This window comes from Acanthopagrus latus, chromosome 16 (genome assembly GCF_904848185.1).
Source record: "Acanthopagrus latus isolate v.2019 chromosome 16, fAcaLat1.1, whole genome shotgun sequence".
NCBI lineage: Eukaryota > Metazoa > Chordata > Actinopteri > Spariformes > Sparidae > Acanthopagrus > Acanthopagrus latus.
Window position 1 is genome coordinate 13330846 of NC_051054.1, and position 27227 is coordinate 13358072.

Here is a 27227-nt window from a genome sequence, read left to right on the forward strand (position 1 = left end):
TATATTATAAAGATAGAATATAATACAATACTGCAGCTACGACATTAAACTGCTGTTCACATAGTAATGATAATAATGTAACATGTGGATGTTAGATTGGACAGCCAGCATGATGACTTCTAGCACTGATGCTTGAGAACATCTGTGACCCGCTACATTGTGTTGCGTTACATTGGCCCGAAACATGTTTTTAGTTTCTTTGTATTTTGTATTTCTGTGAAGAGGAAAGTCTCAGCTTTATGGGGATATCAACATCTACGCCAAATATTCTGTGAGATATGCTCCTCCAAATGTTGACTGTCATCGAATGTTATTTAGGAGAAAAAATGGAATTAGGATCATTCATGTTAAGCCATTTTCTCATGGATTAAAGCATATTTCTTTAAACCAGTGACCAACCAGTGTTGACATCATCAGGGGATCGTGTTACAACTGGACTGTCTTTAAAACGGTAATTAGCAGCCACCGCCCATGGTGAACTGAATTCAGTGCTTTTGAGTTGTCTTTTCAAATCTCTTGAAATCTGACTGTAACTGTGAATTCTGAGTGATGAGAAGTAATCAAGCACTTCTGCTCATGGGACATACAAAGTGACACTTTGCAAACGTTTTTTTGTAAAACTGGTTAAAAAGTAAAACAGTTAAATCCAGAAATAAGAAAATGTTTATTTTTTATTTACTGCAAACGGAACAACTATATTTCATACATTGTACACTGTATATCTACATTCTGACAACGACAGTCCTTTTGAAGAAAAGACAAACAGACCCACTCAGACTGTACAGACAGGATACAACAGTGAATATATCTCTTCCCACACATGAACAAACTGTTTTTAGTGCTAATTCTCTACAACAGAATACTCAGATATCAACAGATTTCTTTTATTGATCAGAAACAGTTCTCAGTTTGCATTGTGATCATAAATGGGAAGTTATAAAAACTCTACACATTTACAGCAAGTTTTTGTATTCGACTGTAGTGATATTCAGCTGTTCAGGTCACAACGGGATGTTCTCAGGTTTTACAGAAACAACAGCGGCCTGACAAAGTGTCCAGGAGCACTGAGCCCCCTCGCCGCTCAATAATGCATCAGCTCCTGTTACATAACGGCTCAGCATCCACAATCCTCCTGGTAAACCTTGAAATGCCCACTTGGTTTGTTGAAGGAGAAACTAACCAGCCACTCTAACAATATTGATGCCCAACTCTTGGCACTTTTGGGAGTGTTTAAAATAACATGAAAATCGGTGTTGGAATAAAAATCAGCTAGTGCACACCGGCATTAAACATTTCCATAATCAAATTTCATTTCAGCACAAATCTGTGATACAGCCCATTTCTAAGGTTCACTATATTACCAAGTGACTCCAACAGAACTAGGTAGACTAATGAAGAAGACAAGGCCACTGAATCGACTAAAATCAACATGTCATTATTTTACCTGTCAGCTGGTTAGATCGCTGTCCACTCTGAATGATTTCATGTGTGTTATATGTGTTAATTAAGAGGTGATTCTGAAACATTTGACAACAGCAGCTCATACAGTTCATACAGTATAAGGCCTCCGGCTTTGAGTAACTGTGTTCGTCCACGGCAAACCACTCGGAACAGTCTTTAGCAATTGCCACTTTCTCACTTCGGATTATTTGTACATGGCGTTGAAGCCTCGCCCAATGATGAGCCGGCGGATTTCACTCGTGCCGGCGCCGATTTCATACAGCTTTGCGTCACGTAGATATCGCCCCATGGGGTAATCGTTGATGTAGCCATTCCCACCTGTTGAGAGGCGACACATACATTAATTAATTACTGTGAAATAACAGAGCAGGGTGATGGCACATATGTAGACTTATTTTTCTACATGTGATTTCACACCACTTCAAAATAACCAAAATGTAATGAATGTTTAAATTAGTCAAGATCGCAAAAAGGGAAAAAGACAAAACAAAACTAGGTACACTCTGCATAAATGGTTATATTCATGCATTTACTGTATAAAACAATAATACGTGATGTGTCTCAACAAAGCTCAGAATGAAATGAAAATGACATACAGCACAAAATATCCCCATTCCTTTAATATCGTATGGAAGATTTATATCATAGAAGTAACTCCCTCCATGTTCACACTATGCAGTCAGGAAGGCCTCCTCTCTCTTTAACATGCTGCAGTTCTCTGGTCAGTGTGCTATTTAACAACCCAACTAGCTGCACCTGCACAGCCCTGCTCCTGACTCCAATGTTAACATCAAACCACTACCCGACACACATCTCAAAATTACGTGTAAACCCCAGATGAACTATTCATCAGACTCATCTCCATGTTGCATCGGTTGTTTTAGCTATAAACTAAATATTCCTGGCTTTAATAAATTTTCAGCTTGAAAATAGCGCAAAGGATTTGCAATGTTGATAAAATCACAACAGTTGCCTTTCTTGGCACTTACCCAAACACTGTATGCCATCCAAAGCGACCTGAGTGGCGTTCTCCGCACAATACAGGATCACTCCAGCACAGTCCTGCAGTGACAACACAAGTCATCACAGTCAGTGTGTGCAGTCGTGGGGAAAAATACAATGTGACAATTTAAGAAAAAGTTATATAAGATGCTGACTCTTAGAGTTCTCTGAAATAAGACAAATGAATAGAACCGATTACAGAATCAATTAAACAATACTTTTTTTCCAATACAATACATACATAACCACCATCTGACAGTATGACCTAACATACTGTAGATGTTTAAGATATTACTGGTTATTAGAAATACTTTATTTTTTCCCCCAATCATCATCTCAGGTTACAATCAGCAGATTTTGACACTGACAATATTTTTTGGGTCGAAATATTCCAAATGACATGTTGCATGTTGCCATTAAACCCTTACAATCAACTGTAATTAACATCGGTGAAGGAGATGCATTTAGATAATTTCAAAATCTTCTATTTTTATTATAAATAATGATGCAAACGTTTTTCTAAAGTTATATTTACAGAAGTTGTATCAAAATTTTGTGTAACTTTTGTAGCAAAATTTAAATAATCATATTATCTTAACTGGATGTTGCAGAAGTGGATAAGTAATTGAAATCTTTACCATTGCACTGAAGTGTCCTTTGTCACAAGCACGGGCAACATTGTACACATACTGTCGACAGGAGCTCAGCCTGGTGTACATGTCGGCCATCTTGCCTTGCATCAGCTTCAAACAGATGACAGAAAGCAATGTGTTAAAATCTGTCAAAGCCATACTATAGTTTTAATTTCCACAGGTTCACAACACAGGTGTTACAACTTGCAGAGCATACTTTGTGATTTTTTCAAACTTTATTTTTTGTGTAAAAGGAAAGATTGAAGGTCAAACCTGAAAGTGTCCAATCTTCTGACCGAAAGCCTCTCTGACATGTAGGTAGGGGACTGCATAGTCCAGGACCGCCTGCATGATGCTGAACAGTAATGATACAATAAAAGTCCTCACTTATGGATCAATTTAAGTGATAAAAATGACAATAGGCTAAATAAAATGCTAACACTGCTTTGCTCATGTAGATAAATGATAACTTGACACATGCAAAGTTAACATGGCACTTGTTGTTTTGACTGGATACAGGCAATTATAGGATTACTGTATGCACTTACAATGTCCTCAAATTTTAAACATTAAATTCTATTTCTGGTATGCACTTACCCAATAGGTCCTGACGCCAGCACAAGCCTTTCCAGATCCAAGCCGCTCATCATTACATAAACACCTTTGTTCAACGGTCCAAGGATGTTCTCCTCTACAACAGGCAAGAAGGAAAAGAAATCAGAGGTGCACTAACGAAGAAATGAGATCTGAGAAATTAAATGAGTCAAAACCACCACAAAAAGGACAAAAGTGGATTCTCCTGTTTCTACACACATAAACATATGGTGCAGCGTGCACTTAAACACAAACCTGGGATTTTACAGTCTTCAAAGATCAGCTCGCAGGTGTTGGATCCCCGCATGCCGAGTTTGTCGAGCTTCTGTGCTGTAGAGAAACCTGGCATTCCCTACAAAACACAAACACCACCCTTGTGCCTTAGCATTATTTTGTGTATATCCTTTCAACAAAATGAGAGGCGGATACCCAGAAGAGACCAAAATGAAAATACACAGTCAAGAGTCTGGATTTACCTTTTCAACAATGAAAGCTGTGATGCCTCTTTGATGGGCTTCAGGATTCGTCTTTGCATAAACAATGAGGACGTCGGCATCTGGTCCGTTTGTGATCCAGAACTTGTTGCCATTCAGAATATAGTGGTCGCCTGAGGACGCAGACAACACAAAGATAAAATGAAACTTAACAGGAAGCAAAATAGATGTTACCCTGCATGGAAAACATTTGTCTGAGTCCATTGATAAATCTTAAAGGAGCACACATTTGTAAATGTTCTTCAGAGGGTCAAAGACAGACACTGTGCAGACCTGTGGGTGTGATTATTTCACAGTTCACAGCTCTTATAAAAAGCCTTAGACCATCATATTCCCTGAGACAAAAATCTGCTAAACGCTGCTAAATTCTCCACCATTTTCACCAGCTAGTCACACCGTTTGGTGCTGAACAAAGGGTTTTTAGAGCTTTTTTGCTGGAAATAGCTCCCTTGCCAACTGTAACACAACACTCTGAGAGCAGTGAAGAAAAACCCAAAAGAGTAAATATTCAGGACTATATGTATTCCATAAAGCCAAACGAAGCTGCAGATTCAAGTGATAATTCTTTGTAAGTTCATCCTACACTGTCACATTATTTTCACATTGTCATTTGATACATTTTTGCTTTTGTTGTTCTTTCGTTGGTTTCCTTGGCTCATGCTCAGCCCACTCTCTCTCCACCTAGTGCAGAAGTATGTCGCAATCACTGACTCTGATTTCTGGGAGCAAAAAACAGACTGCTGATCTCTTCTGAGCGAAATCTGCCAAGTCTGCTGCACATCTGTGTTCCCATACCATTTTAAAAGAACTTGTGAAATAATCCACTTGCAGTGGCAAATCTACCAAGATGAGATGTGAGCTCCTAGTTTTTGCTGTATTCAGACACCAAACCTTTTTTAGCTGAGAAAATATGGCTCCAAAATGACACGAGCAGATCTGCAAATATCCTCCAGAAAAATATCCAAAACTTAAAGATTCTGAATTTAGCTGCTGTGGGACAGTCGATGAGATGGACGATGCAAGAGATGGAAGGTTGTTCTCTGTCGTGACTGCAAAACGAACAGCCAAAACAGTTCTCGAATCAGAGCTCGTCAGTGAAGTGACGTGAGATTGTGTAAACTGTCGGAGGATCTGCCAATCTCAACCTTATTGTGTCAGAGGCATTTGGTGAGTGCAACATTCGGTGTGAAAATGGCTGAACGCAAACAGTGTTTTTGTCAAACCTTGAGTTGAGACAGTCCGCATGAAATGACTAATCGATGCAACCAGGTCAAAGGTCTATGTCAGCACATAATATTTTGTGAAATTATAGTAAAGGATTTATATTTACATTTTAGGGCATTTAGCAGAAGCTTTTGCCCAAACTGACTTACAGTAAATCATACATACATTCATACACTGATGGCATCACCATCATGATCATACGCGTTGGTGACCTACCTTCCTTCTTTGCTTTGAGTTTCATGGACACGACATCAGAGCCGGCGTTGGGCTCACTCATGGCGAGGGCTCCAATGTGCTCTCCCGTCATCAACTGTAAAACAGAAAAGACCTCGATGAGAGTTCAGAACTGAATCCATGTCAGGTTGTGGTTTTCTTGATTTTTTTTCAAGCAGTCTGGAGTGTAAGGAACGAGCTGTTTGGTCCTGACCTTTGGCATGTACTTCTCCTTCTGTTTCTCGGTGGCGTGGCGCACCATCTGGTTGACGCAGAGGTTAGAGTGGGCGCCGTAACTGAGAGCGATGGCCGCGGACACTCGCGACATTTCCTCCATCACAATGACATGATCGAGGTAACCCAATCCTGTGCCACCGTACTCGACTGATGGAGATGTAGAGAGTGAATTATTTTTTTTACAACATTATAAAAACAACAAAGCTGCCTCCCATTCATGCTTTGATACAACAAATTAATGAGCACAAGCTTCCGTGTGTCTTACCCGGAGCAGTGATCCCGAGGAGTCCCATCTCACCCATTTCTGTCCAAAATTCCTAGTGGAAAGGGAACAAACAAGTTACCAAGACAGAAATCCTGCTCTCACTCCACACGGTAAATCAACAAGCAGAAAGACGTAACTGTGTCTGAGCGTTTCAACTCACCCGCAATCCTGCAAATTCATTTTTCTTGTCGATCTCGTCAGCATATGGTGCAAGTTTTTCTGCACAGAACCGGCGGACAGTCTGCCTGAGCTGCGCAAAAGACACAACACAAACAAGATTCTCTAAAATAACTCATTCACACCTGTCACTGTGTCACGAGAAGCACTGAATAACAATCGCTCTCGCTTCGCTTCCCATTTTCCCTCCCTTATCTGCCTGCATGGCAGACTGAGACGCTCATTCGTTTTTTTTTTACCTATAAGCAACAAGTGTGCTGCTTGGATCACACAGTGTGTTACAAAGGTATTTCATAATCATGCAGACTGAATCACAGGTATATTCAGCCTCACAATACCCAGGAGTGGAGGGCAGCCACCTTCATCCAATCAAATCCCTTACATGAACCCCACCCCCTGCCCTCCTCCCAGACAGTGCCCAGTGAAGATGACTTTGTGCCAGACATCACTGACCTGCTGTGGTGTTGCTGATATTAAATGATAAAACCTATCTGGGAAGCATGTTTGGGTGAGCTTTTCACCTTTCACCCACTTTCCCCTCAAGATAATTGAGCTAGCAAAGTTAGCCACCAGGGCTAGCTGTGGTGAAACAAGCAGGTCAAAGTTGTACCTCTGCGTCTAGATAAATTATAAGTGCCACTTGCTTCAGTGATGAAATTAGTGCGAAGACAGTTGTTTTAGACTGACATTACGTAGCTGTTGACTGCTGGTTAGCTAGGTCGGCTAATATCAAGGTCTTACGTTAGCAGATGTTATGTCATCACGTCATTTCCACAGCTTCCTTAAATAACCTTTCTCTTTCTCTGTGAAACTCGTTAACCACAGTGGGATTCATCTTTATTACAGTTTGGCTCCGCTCCTTGCACCGCCTGCTTATCTGCGACAGATAACACATGTAAACTTGTTCTGCTTGTGTGTTAGCTGTGCTGCTAACCTGGATCTGATCCTCGGTCAGTCCGTTCACCACATCGTCCACCGGGATGGAAGCCCCGGCGCATCCTCTCCTCGCCACCGCGGGGATGGATAACCTCGAGCCGAGGCGGAGAGCGCTCCTGACGGCGAACATGGTCGGTGAGACGAGAGGAAAACACCAAAGGTTGTCACGGTGGATGTCTGTCAGACCCCGGCAGAGCTGCTCCTCAGCACAGAGTAAGAAACAGCTCTCACTGTGCTGCTACTGCCAGCTGCACGCTGCTTCTTCTGCTGTCTGCGTACCGACGCATCATCGCCGCCTGCTGGACTGGGGTGACTTTGGCCCACCACGGAGTTATGACACCGCCACAACCATAGACACATATATGAATGTCTATGGCCATAACAAAGGGGAGATAATGAGTAACCCTACCCGTGAACCAACACATTTCTACCAGTTTAATAAAAAAAAGATACAAGCTGGAAATTAAACAAAAAAGTGGAATTATGAGATAAAAGTCAAAATTGTACAATTAAAAAAGTTCTTATGATAAGATAAGAAAGTCATAACGATCGCAATCAGAGATACAGCTGTCAATGTTTATCTCTGAAACTGGACTTGTGGCAGTGGGCCCTCAAACCAGCCTGATCAGAGGGAGGAAATTTTGGACTAGCACACACCAGGTTGCCTCATCTAGTTGGAGCACAGGGATGGATTTCCACCTGAGAAGCCTCGAATGTGGCCCCGTCTTTGTTGTACACTGTCAGATCAGGGCTGACTCTCTGTTGGTCGGCCCCTGCTGAGGGAGGAGCACCAGGGGCCAGAGGCTGAAAACTGATTTGATTGACATTGACTGACATTAAAATACCCTATACAGCACCTCGTCTGCAGGATTTTTAATTTCAGTGCATTATAAAGATTACAGAGCTTGACTTCTACTATCTACACATCAACTTTCCCCCTTTGTTTGTATCTCGGACTTGACAAGTGCAGGCACGATAATGCACATGCCACAACGGTGAACACGTCTTTTTCTACATACTCTACCAAGGGATTAGGCAATTTCACTGACTGACAGCTGGTGGCAGTAATGTGTCAAGGAACTTAGCGAGGTACAAGCAAACATGGGTGTGATTAATACAGGTTTCAAAACATTTTTTTAAAAATCACCTCTTCTAACAAATGTATTTAGAAGAAGGAAATACTTTTATTGGGTCTCAATGTAAACTTAAACAGTGTTTGTAGACAAAAAAAACCAAACCTAATGGGTGTTAAAAAGGTCAGTATTTAGCCGTCTGAGAAAAATCCACTCAGCTGACCTTTTTTTCCTGATGGGCCAAGGTGACCTGCTGCTGCTGATACAGGCAGAAATCAACCAGAAATGTATGTTCTGGTCAAATATCTTCCATATTTGACAGCAAATTTCACAAACTTCAAAAGGCGTTCCCTAAATTCCACATCCGCACTCCGGCTGAGGACAGTCAAACTTTTGTTCTGTCTCCAAATATTTGCATTGAAATGTTTTCATATCTAAGACCCGACCTCTGTTGCTTATTTTCCATCCTATGAACCACACCCAATGGTCCACTTGACTCAAAGCCAAAGTCAGCAGGGCTGGATTACCAGCAGGTAGCTGCAGCCGGGTTGTTGGTCATTTGTCAGCTTCTCTGCTCTCTCCACACTGTTGGAGATGAGAGAGTTTGTACATCTACACTGTTGTATCATACACTGGGTTTACAGCACACACTTTCATCTGTGAGCCTGTCGTACATATTCTCATGTGTGGAATGTCCATGATGGCTACTTGTGTAGCTGTTTGACTATTTAAACACAGTAATATTATTTCTATATTTTGCTCTGTTAATCCACAGTTTCTTTAAAAGAATTCTTAAGTTGGAGCTCTGAAATTTTGGGTCAATTAAACAAGCCACACCTCTGTTACAACAGGATACTCTTTAAGGACCATACCAGGGCTGTTCGTGGATGAAAGTGCTCACAAAAACGATATTATTGTGATATCTAGAAGATTTAAAAAAAAAAAAGCTCAGACAAATTCATCTTTAGCTTTATTTGTTGTGTATTTCCTTTTTTTTTTTTTTTTTTTTGCAAATTAATTACACTTAAATTACAAGTATGGGGGGTTCTGTGAGAGTCTGTAACCATGACAGTTACACTTTGGCAACTAGAGATGAGGTAAGATACGGTAATGAAAGCCAACTACTATGACACAGAGAGCACAGAAAGAAATGAAAATGAGTTAAGAGGCAGTGTGTTATATACATGATATTATCATATACACTTTTTAAAATACAATATTAATATTGTATTTAAAAAATCATGATAATCATCGATACTGCCATATTCCAACACCCCTGTACCACACCACGGCTTTTGCATGTGAAGTCAAGTTCTTTGTGTGCCATAAGCACAACAATTACAATCAAACAGGCACTGGCAATCAAGTTTATGATCCCAAGCTCCCTCCAGAATAATGAATGATGAATGAATGAATAATGTTACAAATAATACATAATTTAACTTTTAATTTAATTTAATTTAGAGACTCTGAGTATTTTACCACTATATCTAACCCTAAATTGGCTTGGGGCTTAAAGGGTTAAGTATCACCTTTAAAATGTATATGTGCTGTAATAGCTGAGTCACCACAGTGACTGTAACTGTGCATTTGTTTTTGTTTTTTTTTCCTGACACACAGTTAATCATCCAGTTTCACACCACCTTTCCTCCTAGCAGTGCGTGTTTCTCGTCAGGAGCTGACGCCGCACAGGAGCGCCCCCTCCTGGGCGACGACGAAACGACAATAAAGACTTTTTGAATTTTTTGGAGTTCAATTTTGAATTTGAACTTCCTCTTTATGTCGCCAGATTTAAATAACGACACGGCCTCGCCAAATGCCCAATGTATCATTTTATTTGGAAAGTCCGCACGCCGTTTGTTAGAGAAATCAAGTTTGCATTAGACTGCGTTTACTTTTTTGCATTTGAAATGACACTTGATTGTGTGCATTTAAGCCACGTTTGGGAGGGCTGAGGGTAGATGTACTTGGCTGCAGCAGCTAAAACAGAATCGTCTCTGTGTGTCCGACGGTTCGTTTGCATTTAAATGTGTCATTCAGGGTCGCGTTCGTGTGAAACAAAGAGAAATGTGCAGGCCCCCAGTTTGAAAACTTAACTTGTCAGCTGGTTTAAATGTTCAGTCAGGAAATGAGAGACTCAAGGCGGAAGATAATAAACCCTGTGCACTTGTCTAGTGCGCCGGCGCGCGTGTGTAAACCGGAGCGAGAGCCACACTGCCAGCAGAGAGGGGTTCCCCTTTCCAACAGTGCGCACGGAGCACAGAGGCTCACAGAGGCCGTTTAATGTGTGAAAGCTCGGACAACAGACAACAAGGAAGTCCCTCAGAGGATCGACCAAACGCTTCAACTGGAACTGCGCTTCTGACAGTGAAATGACCAGATTTTGAGGTTAAAGCGAATCGGCTTTTGCGCCTCTCGTCGTGCGCCCTCACGACGGATTTCGAGCTCCAATGCCCAAAGAGTGCAGGAGGAAGACCTCCAAAGATTCCGGGATTTCTGGAATAAACGAGGGGTCGCGTTTAGAGCGGAGAGCCGCCGGCAAGTCCTCCCAGATAAGCGATGATCTCATTCAGAAAGCCGCCCAAATCGCGCCGTCGTCCGCAACCGGAGCGCCCGCTGTGATGGATGCGCGCCGGGTACCTCAGGTCACCATCACCCCGGAGGGAGGCGGCTGCTCCCGGGAGATGCAGCAGGAGGACTGGGAGGATGTGGTGGACGGTACCTTGCGCAGGAAACTGTCCAACTCTTCTATATCCTCCACAGGTTCCTCTGCTATGGAGTCCGAGGATGATTTACTGAGCGACAACGAGAGCAAGAGCAAGGGCATCATCACTCTGGAGCATCTGGTGGACACCGGAGAGGTGAGTCAAGGCTGTTACATAGAGGGCTATCAGAGCGGGTGCGTTTTCAAGGGTCACTGGCAGGTTTACCAGTGAATCATCGCACTGTAGTTTTACAGAATGTGTTTTAATAATTCAAAGCCTTCTGCTCCTGGGACACCGCCGCCTCAAACGTCCATCTGTGACCTCCTGTTAGTGTTTTCACATCAGCATCCCCCATAATTACCCAGTCACACAGCAAAGAGCTGATGTTTTGAAAACAAGAAACAGTGGAGCACAGCAGCAGTCAGCAAACTACTTCCTCAGTGGAGACCTGTGGGATCTCCCTGACTGTGCAGGGGAACCGATTACACTGTTTGCATTTGTTCCAAAGTTTTTTTTTTAGCTGATCTCTTAAGTGAGATGTGCAACCTGAGACGTCTTGTGGGAAAGTAGTCACTTCTACCTTCTTGTGTCCACTCTGCATCCATGGACGTTGTTTTTTTAAAGATGTGGGAGATTTCAGTTTAAGATTAAAGAAGCTGCCAAGGGAGCACAGGATCATTCCCAGGAAATGAGTCTGAAATCACATTATCTCTCCTTATGTTTGATGGCTTATCAGAGACTCTCACATCACCTTAATGATCCCAGGTGCAGTGAACTCGAACCAACATGGAGGAGCTGCAGATAACCTTTTTGTCTGAGCTATTGTTCTTTCACAAGTGATTCATGCACACGTATTGCCAGTAATAACGCCTGAACATGCATCTGTTGCATGTTAAATGTCATATCAACAAGTCACTCTATATTTTTGTCAACCCTGACCTTTATTACTCCTGTGCGTCCCTCCCTCGGCACACACTGGGTGTTGAAGGACCGGCCCTCAGCTCAGCGCCGAGGGGTGGAAATTTGTTTGACATTCTTGGCTGATAAAGTTGTTCACAGGCGCACATTTTACACGTTTGACAATCTAGATTTGGGCAGAGTGGCGCGTATTTGTGCAGCTGTGGAGCTTTTATTCGACTCCCTGCATGTGATTCGTGGGGAAGTCGACTGAGATCTTAGTGAGTCACCTTCTGGTTTTCTCCAGCTAACAACAGAATCTGCTTTTTGTCTCCACTGTCACCAAGTTACTCACTGTGTGTGTGTGTGTGTGTTTTATGGTGCTATCACTTCTCTCTGGCTTCTCCATACAAGGCCTGTGGCTGTCACTTTCTTTTAAACAGACTGAATACACATTGCCTGTTAAGCCTGGAGGGAAAGAAGTGTCTGCTGAATGTAACACCGTCCAGCTCTCCAAAATAAAAGTCCAATCCAGCTTTTTATTAGCTCTTTAAGAATACAGTAGGTTAAATGGAAATATGGTGCTTGTGTCACCTCTGAAAATAGCCACTTTTTATGCTTCTGCTCCTCCGGCCCACACATCAGCCCACACATCAGCCCACACACACACACACACACACACTCACTCACACACACAAACAAACACATAAAGTACAGCGACGGCTACCATGTCATTGTGTAATTGTGTTCTTTTGTGGTCAGTCGCCAATTTGAGCGCTGGCCTTTGACATTTAATGAAGAACCACATCAGGAAGTCAGAAAACACTTGAGTATCAGCACTTGGCTTCGGAGCGCAGCTTCTTTCTTCGCAGTGCATGTTAAAGTGCTTTCTAATGGAAATGAGAGAACAAACAAACAGGCCACGGAATTGATTTGATAAATCTTTCATCGGTTTGCATCCCATTAGCACTTGGAGACGACAGCACTGCCTCCTTCACGTGGCAGGTATGAGTTAACAACCTGGCCGAGTGAGTCACATCTTTCTCACTCATGCTCTCCTCAGTCCCTGGAAACACGTCGATGGAAATCGGCGAAGTTGGCTTTTTCAGGGGGGCTGTGTTCGCAGCGTTGCAATCGACGAGTCTGACTGTTGGCAGATCAGCGTCGTGTGTTGTGAGAGTGTGTCATACACACACACAGCGGGACTGGTGTCATGAAGAAACAGCAGTGTCTGACAGCACAAATAGCGAGCATGGAGGGTGTCAATCCTAAAAGCAGGTCCTCTTTCCTTCTGGGGAGTTTGTTTATCGCGTTTCTCAGTTCTAAGCAGCACGTCACACACAAACAACAAGAACCCTTAAACAAAACAATGGAAAATCAGACAGACTACCCTTCTAGATTACTCATGGAAATAAAAGCTGTGGAGTATGACACTGATTCTTTCCTGACATGATTCTGTTACCTGAGCTTTGTGTATTGGCTGATAGAGTTTACTGATCTGATTCAAGCAAAAACAAGCTAAAACTTGGCTACTCTTGTTGTAAACAATACTGTAAAGGTTCATACAGGGACTCCCCTCTTGTACAGTTAATTACTCGGTTTTGACTCTGGTTCCGGTGACAGTACGACACTATTCCAGACCTAAGGACACATGCTCATTTGGTTCAGACCCAAGAAAATCCACACCATTTTTTTTTTTTCAGTGGAAATGAAAAACAAGACTTTGCATTCTTACTTAAGTCATGATTCATATCACAATCGCAATATCTGTCAATCTAATCACAACAAGATGATTCTTTCTGCAAATGGTTTGCGCTTAATTTTGAGGTTAGCGAGTGTTTCTATTTTCTGCCACTTTTCATCGTAAAATTTTTCTTCCCTTATGTTTACCGCACAGGTGTTGTTACACGGTTGCTTTTGAAAATCAAGATTCTACATCAAAAAACGTACGATACCTTTATAAAATAGAACTAACAATGAGGCATTAAACCAGTGTTCACAAAAAAGTGTGGTTGGGTTTCAGCTGTCTGATGTGTTCAAGGCGTTAAAGATCAAAAGAGTTCAAATGATCCTGCATTTCACAAAAAGCAATAAGGTTAGGTCAGTTTTGAAAAGAATAACATATTTGTAAAACAGAGCATTGTTTTTTTTTTCTTTCCAGACTAATTACTCATCTCCCGACCCCTCTTGTGACTCATCAGGGGCAAGACCAGACTGGTGGGCAGGGACCCACTGGGCTAAAGTACCTAAATGTACACAAATATAGTAGCCAAAAGTGCAGTAGCTCCATATTGACCTATGCAACCTACAACGGTATAATACCAGTAAGCACTGATGCATCAAAACAAACAGTCCACTAATGTCACATTTCACTTTATACATCAGTGGCCATTTTTCTTTCACTTTTGATTTTGTTACTTATAGATTGGATTTTAAATGCAGGGCCTTAACTTGTTGTGGACTATGTTTACATGCTTTTGCTACTTATACTTAAGTAAAGGGTCCAAATACTTCTTTAGCCACATGTATTAAGATGATTTCTGTTTTCTTTTTCATTAAGCAGATCTGCTGTTTCAAGAGACCAAGTGATGTTATTCCAAGTGTTATCAGTACAAACTCTTGTGCTTTCTGTCATCAAGGCTGGTCAGGACAGCCTGGCGTGAATAACACAAAGTTTCAATGCCAGACGAGGTGCAAAAAACATAAACACCGGCCATAAGGCTGCGGTGTCGTTGTGTTTACATGAAAACTTCAGAGCTCACATTCCCTCTCAGCCTGCAGATAAGATATTACACAACTTTATTTCAGTCAAAAAAAAAAAAAAAAGGGCAATCCACCAGTAACACGCTGAAAATGTAAGGAACCTCACGACGCGGTATTATCAGTAAACAAGTAGCGCTGCTGCAAGTGAAGCGTATCACCTGACATTTAAGAGGGACTTGGCAGGCTGCCTCAGAGTTCTGCTATTAGTGGGGAGGCTCGCTGTGAGACGCTGGAGCGTGAGCCGAGTGTTTCACTAACACGAGAATCCCTGTTTCACTTCCTGTTTCAATCAGAACACACAGAGTAAGATGACCTCTCCAAAGATGAGAAGATAGGATCCGAGACTGTGTGTCACTTTTTCCGTTCCCAACACCGAGGAGAGTGTTCCCGTATAATTTTATTCAGGATGACTGCATAGAAACACAGTCCTCTCAGTGTTCAAGTGTGAATTATTAAGATGTGGTCAGTTTTTATTTTTTGCGAGGGAATAATACAGGCAGCTCCTCGGAAGTGTGAAGCACTCCTGTGTCTCTGTGAAACATCCAAGCTGTTACTGTGTTTCTCTGTTTGTGTGTGTGTGTGTGTGTGTGTGTGTGTGTGTGTGTGTGTGTGTGTGTGCGCCTTGTGTGTATGGCGAGAGACTGACAAAGAGAAAGAAGGATCGAGCGAGGGTGGTGGGAGGAGAGTCCTTAAACAAACAGCCATGTAAAAAAAAATAAACATTTCTGCCAATAAAAGATAATTCACTTGTCATCCATTGTTTATTCATTTCCTTTGTTCAGGATGCTGTTCAAACTCTTATGTGTGGCAAACAGTCGCATTAGGCACTTCATGATTTGAATGAATTACTTTCAGAAGGGCTACAATGCGATTCTAAAATGACTGTTGACGCATGTTGATGCATCAACGTTTCTGATTTCTAAGCCTGACTTATTTTTTCCTTGCTTTGGCTCTGCGTGCTACTTCTAAACACAGCGTATTTGTAAGTGACCCATTGTTAAAACAATGGGGCCGAACCAAATGCAACGAAGCTTCCGCCGTTGCCGCAGTAACCAGCACCCAAATCAGTTTTTGAATGAAGGAGACTGTCGGCTGAAACAAGCAAAAAAGGAGGCAAGAGAGTGATGGAGAGCAGGAAATGGAGCTCCACCTGGGTTCCAGGGTGAGACCGATTTGGTCACTCATGCGCCTGGAAATCTGTCAAATGCGATAAAGATTTTCACTGGTGGAACTGGTGCACCTGACATTCAGCAGGAAAAACGATTAACAAAACAAAACAACCAAAGGCAGAGCAACTCCACAAATACTAGTGCTGTCTGAGACACAGTCGTTTTAACACCAAGTTAACTTTGAGTTTCAGCTTCTTGCCATGTATGCTGTAATTAAACCATGAAAAACTTACACAAACATATCACACGTTGATAGAGAATTTTGAGGCCAGCAGTTAGGTTAGTGTCATCCTTTAACCGGGCCATCAGATTTCCCCTTGAGTGATTGAAATTCGACACAACTATGCATTTTTTTGTCAGTGTCTGATTCTACAACTAAGATAAAAAAAAAAGCAGTATGACCAGAAAAAATGTCTGAAGCTGCTCCTGATGTTTGATGGTAGATTTAAACGTAACTCTGAATCAAAGTTGCAGGCCCATCACCACAGGTGCTGAATGGTGATGTTGAGTGCAGATACGAGTTTCCACAGAAATGGCATTTAACTGACCTAGATTGGAGGTTTCACGCGGTGGAAAACTGAAGGCCTGGCATCAGATGCACTGAGTAGAACTGCTTATGTGATCAGATTTCTGCTCAGACAGTGTCGGGTGGACCGAGGTTCAGGGACCTCACGGCACGTTGACCTGTTATCAGATTGTTTATGTGAGCAAGGACTCAAAAAAACTTGACTCAGTGCTAACAAAGAGTGTTTATTCACTTCTGTTTGTTTTCTTGTTCGCAGAGCAAACCGTGGTGGAAGTTGAGGACGATCGTACACTGGCCCTTCACTGCAGCTCAGAGGAGAAAACTGAACTGGGTTCAGCTAGCTGGGCATAAGGGTACGACCTGTTCCTATCATAATACGCACTGTTTGTGATATTTAAGACCAGGAAATCGAATGTCCTGTTTTCCAATGTCAGCATCTGAGCCATCTATTTTTGTTACCGTTGCGTCATTTTTGTTGGACAGATTAATAGAAGGAGAAACATGGCGGGTAACAGGATGGGCACAGTCACCACACCAGCAGGGGTTAAAACACTTTCTGTTTTCCTCAACACCTCTAATCCAAAGTGTTCCTCTTTATCTCATCAATCAGGTAACTTCAAAGCAGCAGATGAGGGCAACATCCTGAAGAAGTTCTCAGAAAATGAGATGCAGTGCTTCGAGAAGCTGAGGGATGACGCACTGTTCCCGTTTGTTCCTGGTTACCATGGCGTTGTGGAGAAAGATGGAGAGTCTTTCCTTCATATGACTGACCTGCTGGCCAACTTTGAACTTCCCAATGTCATGGACTGCAAGATGGGAGTGAGGTACAGGATATTTACGCATTCATTTGTGTCACTTATAGTTATATACCATACATGTCTCTGTGTCAGAAAGGTAGATTTCTTTGTGTTTGTTTCTGCTACACTCGGCAACAAAACGAAATGATAACGTCAGATGATTTCCCTGGTATATTTATGTAATCGTTGTTTGTGTTAATGCTCATGATTTCTTTGAAAAAAAACCATTAATGAGACATGTGCAGACTGGTGACAGTACCCTACGTGCTGCCTGAAGCGTTTCTGCTCTACAAGGGAACACCTGTTGTAACTGCAGGCTATATGCTTGGCTTCCTGCCACAGCGGGCGGGGTGCCTCACTATATCATGTGCACAGGCTCAAATACACACACACACACACACACACACACACACACACACACACACACACACACACACACACACATATATACAGGCCCACACACATAACACATGTGCAGTTTATATATGCATGAATGCACATATGACTGTACGCGTGCACGCGTTGGTGCAAGCACAGGCACGCAGGTACGAACATTCTCCCCTCTGAGAGCTTTACTTCCTGTTCAGACAGCAGCCACACACACAGAATCAGGCACATGTGCAGAAAACTTGCATACGCATGTTCCTTAGACACATGACGAAACACTCCCAAACCAAATCTTTTTATTGTCTGCTAAGCATCTGCGAGTGTCTGTGTTTTAGAGGCACACACACACATACATTCACACAGTCAGGGTGTCCCTGGAGACTCCCCTTTGTCAAAAACACTCTCAACCGCAAAGTTGCAAAACCACTAACTTGCACAAACACACACTCAGACGCTCACACAGTTGAACGCTGCGCGCTGGAGTCTCCTCTCAGCTTCCCTCTTCAGCACAGAGGAAGTGCAGCTCACAAACTGAAACTGAAATTCACATCTGTTTGCGAGTTATTGTCTGGTATGAATACAGCGAGTGCAAGTGCATGTGTTTGTGTGTGAGTCTCCGTGCTGTCCACCAGCAGAATTTAATACTCACACAGTGTGTTGCTGTCAGCTGTGCAGTCAGGGCATTTTAATGCACTGCTCATCATTTTGTGCATGAGCGAACAGCTTTAGAAAAGAAGCTGATCTCTGGCTTTAAGTGCAGCCAGCGAAAAAATGTCTCTTGTAAGTTATTACTGTAACGTTTGTATATTGATGACAAAGCCCAGTGGATCTTTGTATTCAATAAAAATATACTCAAGTCACGGTGGCCTCGTAAAAAAAAAAAAAAAAGGGTGCTTTTGTTAAAGGGGCACTCTGTAATTTTGGGAATGAAATTAGTGCTCAGGAATTTAATATTTACACTATTAATGATGTAACAATACAAGCTCGGAATAATCTGTTTTTTCCATAACTGAATAAAGACGCTGTTCTCAGAGGAAAATAAGGCTCCCAGAACACTGTTTGAAGCTGGAAAGGTGGCAGGATCACACCAAATAGTGTGTGACCCTAAACCACCATCCCTGTTGGTGTACCGGGCAGAGAACACGGCGGCCTCTGACAGATTTGTTCCTCTTGCTGCTTCAGGACGTACTTGGAGGAGGAGCTTGTCCGGGCGCGGGAGCGTCCCAAGCCGAGGGAGGACCTGTACAAGAAGATGGTGGAGGTGGACAGCGACGGGCCGACTCCTGAGGAGCATTCCCAACGAGGCGTCACCAAGCCCCGCTACATGCAGTGGAGGGAGACCATGAGCTCCACCAACACCCTGGGCTTCAGGATAGAAGGGATCAAGGTAGAGGGAGCGACATGGACATTATTTCCATGTCATTCTACGTAATATTTCTAGATTTAAAAGATGAATAATGAAGATGAATGAATAACAATTATTACCATGGCTGTCCTGAATGATTGAAGCCTTCACCTTTGCCGTTGTAACTGATGTCCAAATCCATACTTGGATGCTTCAAGGTAGATGCACCGCAGGTCCCTTCACCTCAATAGAGCATTATAGCTTCTCTCAGCTTGTTTTGATAGCACAGGCTGCCACGTTACTGTTTTGCTGGCAAGTGCTTCTGTAAAATAGCTCTGATAAACCCACTGAAACAGCAACACAGAGACACATTATGTGACTAGCTGTTTAACACTGTGGGTCATTAAGAAGCTATAGAGCCAGACGTATTCCTCAGGACTGGGCTGGGATTAAAAACAGAGCTAAAAGGAGTTTGAATGTCTGACTGAGATTAATCGGGTCACCAGAAACAAAAGAAATCCTGAGGTTGCACCGTGTCTGCTGCATTTGTAAAATAAGCGGCTGATCGCGTACACGTATGTATTGTCTTTATCAGGCGATGGTTTTTTTTAGAGGGTATGCACAGATGTTCATTTTAATCAGGTACGTAGTCTGTTGGTCTGTAGCAAAATCATAGAGTACATGATGAATCAGAAGAGCACTTGAACAAAGCGTAGACCACCTACGAGGCCAATAGTCCACTCTATGATGATGCTAATCTGCACACACACCAGCAACCCTTCAGATTACTGGATGATCTGCGCCACCGCCTGAGTTACACCCACCATGTGCGTGTTTTTCTATTTCCATTTCCATCGCCACGCCTTAATTTGAGTGAAAAGCACAGCAGCTACAGTTCTCCCGTGAAACCACTGTCCAAAGTGCTCCATAACAACTTGTATTTCCTGTGTGTGTGATGTGTAGGCTATGACCAGAGGGTAAGTGGTGGCTGTCTTTGTGGATTCTGATGTGAAAACTAATTGGGCCAGTAGTTATTTCTGTAATTTTGCCAGCAAATAGACAAACAAACTCAACCGAAATCCTTGGCTGAGGTTTTTTCATGTGCAAAATTCTTATTCAGCCCTTCCTTCTCTTCTAGAAATGTGACGGTACATGTCGAACTGACTTCAAGAAAACCCGATCGAAGCAGGATGTCATCCAGGTGTTCACGGACTTTGTTGAAGGGAACGTCAGCATCATAGTACGTGGCAATAAGTTAGCTTCTGCACAAACACAAAACATTCTTCACTGTTTATACACATGGAGGAATCTTCCAGGTAATACCTGTAAGACTATCTCCAAACACGCCGCTTGAGTAAACGCTCACATCCGCGTTCAGTGTTTGGACGAATGTAAATGATTTTGTATACTCAGTTCTCACATCAGACAGAGATCGGGGCCCGTCTAATCATGAATGTCAACAGCCTCAAGGTGTTTGAATTGCATTTTATACCACCAAGTAATTCCAGCTGAACCGCAGAAAGCAAATATTCACACTGCAATGTTGTTTGAGTTTTCTTATATGGTGGGAGGTTCCCAAATGAAAACTGTCTCTGCTGTTACGAAAAACTAATTTAGGTTCAGATGAAACGATGCATGAAAATAAATCTTGGGCGTAAGGTAACGCTTGTTGTTCACGGTTGTTCTTGAAACGCAGAAGTCCTATCTGAGCAGACTGACGGAGATCCAGCAGGCCCTGAAGATGTCAGCGTTCTTCAAGCAACACGAGGTGACGACTGATATAAAGATGACAAAATGAAGGAAAAGCAAACATAAAGTGCAAACTTCACACGAAAGCGTTTCACAAGGGATAGAACAGTTTTTTTCCAAAAGATATTCTCTCTGCTCTCTGACACGTACGTCAATAAAGTCTCATAGGTTTTTAATTAAGGTGCGATGTGGTGACTGTGAAGTCTGCCATGTCCTATTCATACTCATACTCAAACCATTCAGCACTGTTCCCAAACTTTTAAGAGACCACAGGCCTGTCGAATGAACTCAAGAGACCATTGTTACAAATGTGTTCCTTTGAACTGACTCTAGGTCGGCTGTTATTTAACATTTCTAATAGTATAAAGGTGCTGTTTGGAAACCTACAATAATGCTTTCACATATTAAGCCGTCAAGGTTTTGTTGGATGGACCACTTTGACTCACTGAAAGTAGTCTTTTTCACTGTATTTATCATACCACTTTTTTTAACCATTTTAATGTGTCACTCATTTGTATTTATGGATTGACGAATGAAAAGAAGAAGCAAAAGCTAACATGAAGGATTTTTTGTTTTTGTAGGTCATTGGCAGCTCTCTCCTCTTTATCCATGACCACACGGGCAATGCCCAGGTGTGGATGATTGACTTTGGAAAGACAACAGTGTTACCGGACGGCCAGACGTTGAACCATGGCATCCCCTGGCAGGAGGGCAACCGTGAGGATGGCTACCTGTGGGGGCTGGACAACCTCATCCACACACTGGAGTCTGTAGGGGCGAGCGATGAAACCTTCTGCTCGGCCACCAAAGAAAACAGCCAAACTACAGAACGAGAGGGTCAGTGACCTTTGAGTTGTAGACGGGTGAGAGGAACTCAAAGTGTTTAAACGGACACCGCGGAGAGACTTTTAAGGGATGTTTCATATCTGTTGATGCTGCAAGAATGAACATTAAGCGTTAAAAAAATAAAAAAAAAAGCCACTGACAAAAAAGAGCTGAAGGACTGTGAGCAGAGAGGCGCTGAGAAAGTTGTCGCTAGTTACTGAGTGAGTGAGCAAATGAACTGACACTAATTCAACTTCCTACAAAGTGAACCGAAGTAAACGTGTAAGGAGTCTTTATTTCAGTTTCAGGGATGAGATTTTACAAGTGGAGGAAATGCTCATTTTTTTTTAATAAGGGAGAAAGTGGGGGAATCAGATCTCAGTCCTTCTTGTTACCACCGAACCCTCAGCCCTGACATTACATCTGTAGTAATGTTAAAGGAGAAATTCTGTGCAGTGTCAAACTGACTGAGTCACAGGCCTCATAGCCACACGACTACAACACATAACACACTGTCAGTATACTGTAGTACTGCAAAATGTATAATGATTAGAGTGTATTATCCGTCACTGTTCTGAAAGCCTGTCTTTTATTGTATATCAATTTATATTTCTTTCACCTTCTTTTATTCCTGTAATCAAACTTAAAGATTATTTTTTGGAGGGCATTTCTTCTTTGTTTTGGTAGTGACAGCTGGGACAGTTCACCCAAATATCAAAAATACAAACGTTACCTGAAGTGCTATTTATCCATGTTGACACGAGTTAAAGGGTTTTGGAGATCTCAGCTGCAGAAATGTTGGCTTTCTCTCAAATGTGATGGAACTAGATGTCACTACCCACCATCAGGATCACCATGCAGAGGGAAGCATGCTACCATGTACTCGTCACCGGGCAGGATGTAAACATTAATGGCGTCCATCTTAGCCTAGCCACTTCTGTCTGCGTGGTGATATGCAAAAAATAAAAAAAAGTTGGCAACTTACACCAAACCAATGCAGGTGGATAAATAGTGCGACACGTAAGAGGAGAAATTTGCATTTTCTGATTTTGGGCTAAACTGTCACTTTAATATGTGGTACACATTCCACCACTGAACTTTAATTTAAACCTAAAATTCAAATTTATTTTAATTTCTTGTGCTGCTGCAAACCTTGATGAGTATCGATGCTGCAGTGTTTGCTACCGTTCTTTGGTTTTGGTCAGTGGTGTTCTGCAAATGAAATGGATGAAAATGTGTACAATGTGTGGAATTAAAAAGGGGAAAATACTGTTACATTTATCGTCAATAGTAAAACACTATTGTGGTATCTTAATATGTTAGCCAAGTCTGAGTTCACTTTTCACTCACTGTACCACTGAAAACTCTGTGTAACTGATCAGACTCACACCAATAGGATCAATATATGCTGATTTATTTAGGGCACAGTTAGGTTAGATGAAACATGTGAAAGACAGTATATTGCATAGAATGCATTTTTGGTTGAGGCGTAACACCCTCAGCTACATAATGAATGCAGAAAAAACACAATGAAATAAAAATGCGCCAGGCCATTGAAAACAAACACTGGGAGCAAGATGAGGACGATTTTCTTTCTTCCACAGCAATCAGTATTTCTGAACGGCACAAACCTCTCCTTCAAAAGTCTTTAGAAGACTATGTGAGATACCTTTGCAACAACAAAATCACTAATACCAGCAGGGCCTGAGCATAAAAAACACAAGGTGAGCCCAAAGAACCCTCATATGAATGCAAACGTTCATTCAACATGTGAAAAAATAAACTATTGTCATGTTTAGGCTCAAAACGAACACATGTAGCGGCTATGGCTACCAATTGGATTAAATAAGAATAGCCTAAAAACATAAATACCGAATACAGATTTTCACAACTCAATATTTTTAGTAATCATATGAACTGAGATACCTGCAGCAGCATGTTTGGTATATCAAAGTGGAATACCTCCCCCTGCTGAGTAAACATGGGTACTACCAGCACCACATCATTCAGTAGGTGCAGCGCAGAGGTATCTTTAATGGCAGTGATCGACTACAAATACATATCCATCATCAACATCAATGAATTAAAAAACAAAAAACAAAATAACAAATGATAAAACAGCTACAAATGCTATCGGTTAGTTCAGTGTATGGGAGTGAGTACAAAAATAGCAAATATTTTCACAGCTGCATGGTCATCATGAGTGTCTATATGCTAACACATTTATGAGTCCAGTTAAATATTGGGACATTAGGAGAGAGAGTCAGGATGAGTTAAAAAAAAACAAAACAAAATCAACAATAATAAATGCAAAGCCAAATCAAGATCAGTGTAATTTTGTAAATAATTCCCAGCACTTCCAGTCACAAGGCGGCGGTGCCTTCCACATACCGATTCACAGCTTTTCAAAGGAATGGTTCAACGTTTTGGAACATTTCATGCAGAGTTAAGATTAATAGCACTCGCATGTCTGTACAGAAAATAGGAAGCCAATTAACTTAGATTTGCACAAAGATTGGAAACAGAGGGAAACAGCCTGGCTCTACCTCAAAGTAAAAACAATGAATCGTTCATTTAGTCTATAAAATGTCCAAAAAAAAGTGAACCAGAGTCGCCATCTCACGGTTGTTTGCCTCCACGCAGCAGTCAAGTTGCTCCTCCTGAGCTATGGTGTTGAATCATGTCCAGAACCTTTTTGGGAGACTATTATGATGTCACAGTGAAGTTGACCTTTGACCCTTTAGATATAAAATGTAACAATTTCCTTTCAAACATTTGTGTGAAATAACTATACCATAATTATCATATAAACTGTTGAGTAATGGCCAAAAATGTCTTTTATGACACTGTGACATACAGAAATTATTTTCTTTCCTTTTTTAATCAATTATAGAAACATTTGGTGGTTACTTTAATTGAATACTTTATTACTTGAATACTTTATTAATTAAATACTTTAATTGATTCAATTAAAAATACTGTGTCTGCCTGCTAGTCACTCAAGTATACCAAACACATTATATCTTCTTTGTTGTAATATGTACAAGAACCAAAGCGTAATATGGGTGTGCGTGAGTTTGTGTGGGACTATTTTTTGGCCTGGAGCAGTGACTTCTGGTCTTTAACATGAGGTTTTTCCAGGAAACCTTATGTTCCAAGAGGTCAAAGACATTGCGGAGGAGTCGGTCAACAGGCAGGGGAAGAGTCATACTTGGCTCTCAAGACCATCCGTTATGATCTCTTCATTTATACAACCGCTTGTTGAAACGTGACCGAAAATCCCAATGTTAAACGACCAACCCATCTCCATGACAACCGAGCAAACTCCATCTGCTCAGGAAGCTTTGGAAACAACAAGTAAGGAGACCTTGTGTTGAGGTTTTTTTTGCCAGACTGCTGAGAAAATATGAAACACATTAACAGAACATGCATGTTATTGCAATATGCTAGGTGTATGTGTTTTCACATTATTTGGGTGAAGGCAAATCAGAAACACGCTCGTGTACCAAGTTATAGGGTGAATTTTAAATGTAATCGTTTTGGTAACTCTTTCCTGAATTTCAAACTTTTGAAGTTTGCCTGGAGATTCTCTTCCCAATGACTCAATATGTTCAGCTTGTTCTGGTCATACTGTACTCAGTGTACAGCACCACAATACTACAGATTGCTTACTGTGACGCAACGTACTTTCAAAGCGCTCATGAAAACACCAAAATGAGTATAAAAGGAGGCCCACTACAGCAGTTATGGATGGCAGTTGGAGAAAGCGAAGGGCCGCGTGCTGCCGTGTTTCAGCTTCAGTGTTCCGCTACCAGTGTACCAGAAGTCCAGCGTTGGCTCCCCGTATCACAGTGCAGAGGAGTGTTTGTGTGCATGTGAGTGTGTTTTCCAGCATTCCAGGAGCTCAAATAATTTGATGTTGTGGCTCTCAGACGTGGCGGAGCCGTCATGCTTTTTTGTTCCAGAGATCCAGGACTCAAGTCTCAGCCTGTGAGAGAAGGGGCTCCGGGTGACGTTCAGTTTTAATGTCAGTTAAAATAGCTGTTACAGTTTCTTAGATGGGGGTGACGCTGAGGTCTTCGGACAGAGAAAAGCCCGAGTCTCGGTCACGGGTGGGTTTCTCAGCCTTGGTGTGTCTCCTGACGTCCTCGTGTCCGTAGCTGGCGTGGCGCTTCAGCAGCAGCTTGGGCATACAGGACGAGGAGGTGTGAAGGCCTAGCGCGAGGCCCAGGCTGGTCCCTGAGGAGACACTGGGGGCAGAGCTGGTGTTTGTGATGGCTTCAGGGGCTTTGGGCACAACCAGAGGGAGGCTCTCTGCCTCGTAGCTTTGCTCATCGTAAGCATAGTTGACGTTGCCACAGGGGAAACTCTGAAGCTTAGCCAGGTCCATACCACCTTTTATGCTGCCACCTGCTGGGGTTTTATGGGAGGACGTGCTTGAGGCAACTTGAAGCTGGCAGGAAGGGGATGGTGTTGAGGGGGTGCAGAGGCTGGCACTGTCACACCCAGTCTCACTGCAGGTCTGAGGTGCCTGAGTGTTGGAGGGGGAGGAGGAGGAGGAGGAGCTCGAGAGCGGCATGGACTGAGTGTGAGCGAGAGTCTTCTTCCCCCTGAAGTTTTCCAAAACCCAGGAGCCGTATGTGGGGTTCCACAGGTTCTTCGTCTTGTTCTTCAGCCTCTGGCTCCCTGAGGAGGAGTTGTTCCTGGAGCAAGGGCGGTGATGAGGAGGTTCGGGGTGGAGCCAGTGGCCTCCTGCTGACAAGCCAGGGGCAGGAACGGGCTCAGCCCAGGACGGCTCCAGAGCCTCACGGCATGACGTCACTTCATGGTGGACGGGTTGGGTTCTTTGGAGGAGCAGACGAGGTTTGGTAGGCTGTGGGGGGAGAGGGGATGGACCCAAACCCAAGGAGGAGAGGCCCAGCTGGGAGGAGGAATCCTGGGAAACAGGGTGGGACACCATGAGCGGAGTGAGGCTGTTGGAGGTGTGGTCAGAGGGACGGATGACTCTGCCACTTTCATCATCTGTGTTTGGGGTATATTCCACTGGTAGAGGGGTGTTGATCACATCTGGGTCCTAAAAATTAGTGAAGCAGAGGAAGCGAAAAATGAAGAAGGAAGCACATAAATACATGATACAACACTAAAGGAAATCGTATGCATCTGCAGACAGGTGTGATGTAGCTCATACCTGAGAGCAGTAGTTAATTCTTTCCAGGATAGTAGAGAAGTTGGGCCGGTGCTCGGGACAGTGCTGCCAACATTGGGTCATGATCCGATAACTACACAGTAACAGAAACACTTCTCAGATATATGTTTTAAGTTTTATGTCTTGTAAGCTAGTACTATTTAAAATGTTTGACAAATATCACACATGACCCGGGTCATTTGGAATTTTGTCTTGGTCAAGTCGAGTCGAGTCATTCACTTAAGTACAGTGTTGCAAGAGAGAAAGCAGACTCCTGAAACTGAGGATCCATCTTGCATCATCGTAGCAGGGATTTGGTGAAACATTGACTCCCAGAAACCCTGCCTGACCCCGCTTGAACTCATCTTTTCCGACAGACTTCCTGACAGTACTCACACGGGCCCTGGGCAGCTCTTGGGAGGATCCATCCTGCCTCCGGCGGTGACAAACTCCAGCACCTCTTGGTTGGTTTTACACGGATACGGCATGTAACCCAGAGACATGATCTCCCACAGCAGCACTCCAAACGACCTGCAGGGGGAGAAACAGATCAACAACTGAGCGGCCTCCA

The 27227-nt window shown here is 42.7% G+C and overlaps 3 protein-coding genes across 3 annotated transcripts in view; 1 reads left to right on the top strand and 2 right to left on the bottom strand.

The window, feature by feature from the left end:
• Positions 1 to 1645: 1645 nt before the first annotated feature.
• ivd (isovaleryl-CoA dehydrogenase) lies at positions 1646 to 7365 on the bottom strand. Its single transcript, XM_037071226.1, has 12 exons — positions 7234 to 7365; positions 6283 to 6372; positions 6123 to 6174; positions 5835 to 6004; positions 5624 to 5717; positions 4166 to 4296; positions 3945 to 4041; positions 3693 to 3786; positions 3369 to 3450; positions 3102 to 3206; positions 2451 to 2523; positions 1646 to 1779 (listed from the first exon to the last, which is right to left on the bottom strand). Exons 1-12 carry the CDS (start codon positions 7363 to 7365, stop codon positions 1646 to 1648), a joined length of 1254 nt encoding a protein of 417 aa, XP_036927121.1.
• Positions 7366 to 10064: 2699 nt separating this feature from the next.
• itpka (inositol-trisphosphate 3-kinase A) lies at positions 10065 to 22462 on the top strand. The gene is made up of 7 exons (XM_037071469.1): positions 10065 to 11169; positions 16625 to 16721; positions 16979 to 17192; positions 18735 to 18939; positions 20036 to 20137; positions 20594 to 20665; positions 21228 to 22462. Exons 1-7 carry the CDS (start codon positions 10759 to 10761, stop codon positions 21489 to 21491), a joined length of 1365 nt encoding a protein of 454 aa, XP_036927364.1. The 5' UTR covers positions 10065 to 10758; the 3' UTR covers positions 21492 to 22462.
• A 406-nt stretch (positions 22463 to 22868) lies between these two features.
• Positions 22869 to 27227, bottom strand: part of ltk (leukocyte receptor tyrosine kinase) — a 55556-nt gene continuing 51197 nt past the window's right edge. Inside the window, exons 27-29 of the mRNA XM_037071468.1 lie at positions 27053 to 27187; positions 26660 to 26750; positions 22869 to 26545 (exon numbers count right to left, since the gene is read on the bottom strand). Coding sequence (XP_036927363.1) covers positions 25526 to 26545; positions 26660 to 26750; positions 27053 to 27187 — 1246 coding nt within the window. The 3' untranslated portion in view covers positions 22869 to 25525. The remainder of the gene's footprint in view (positions 26546 to 26659; positions 26751 to 27052; positions 27188 to 27227) is intronic.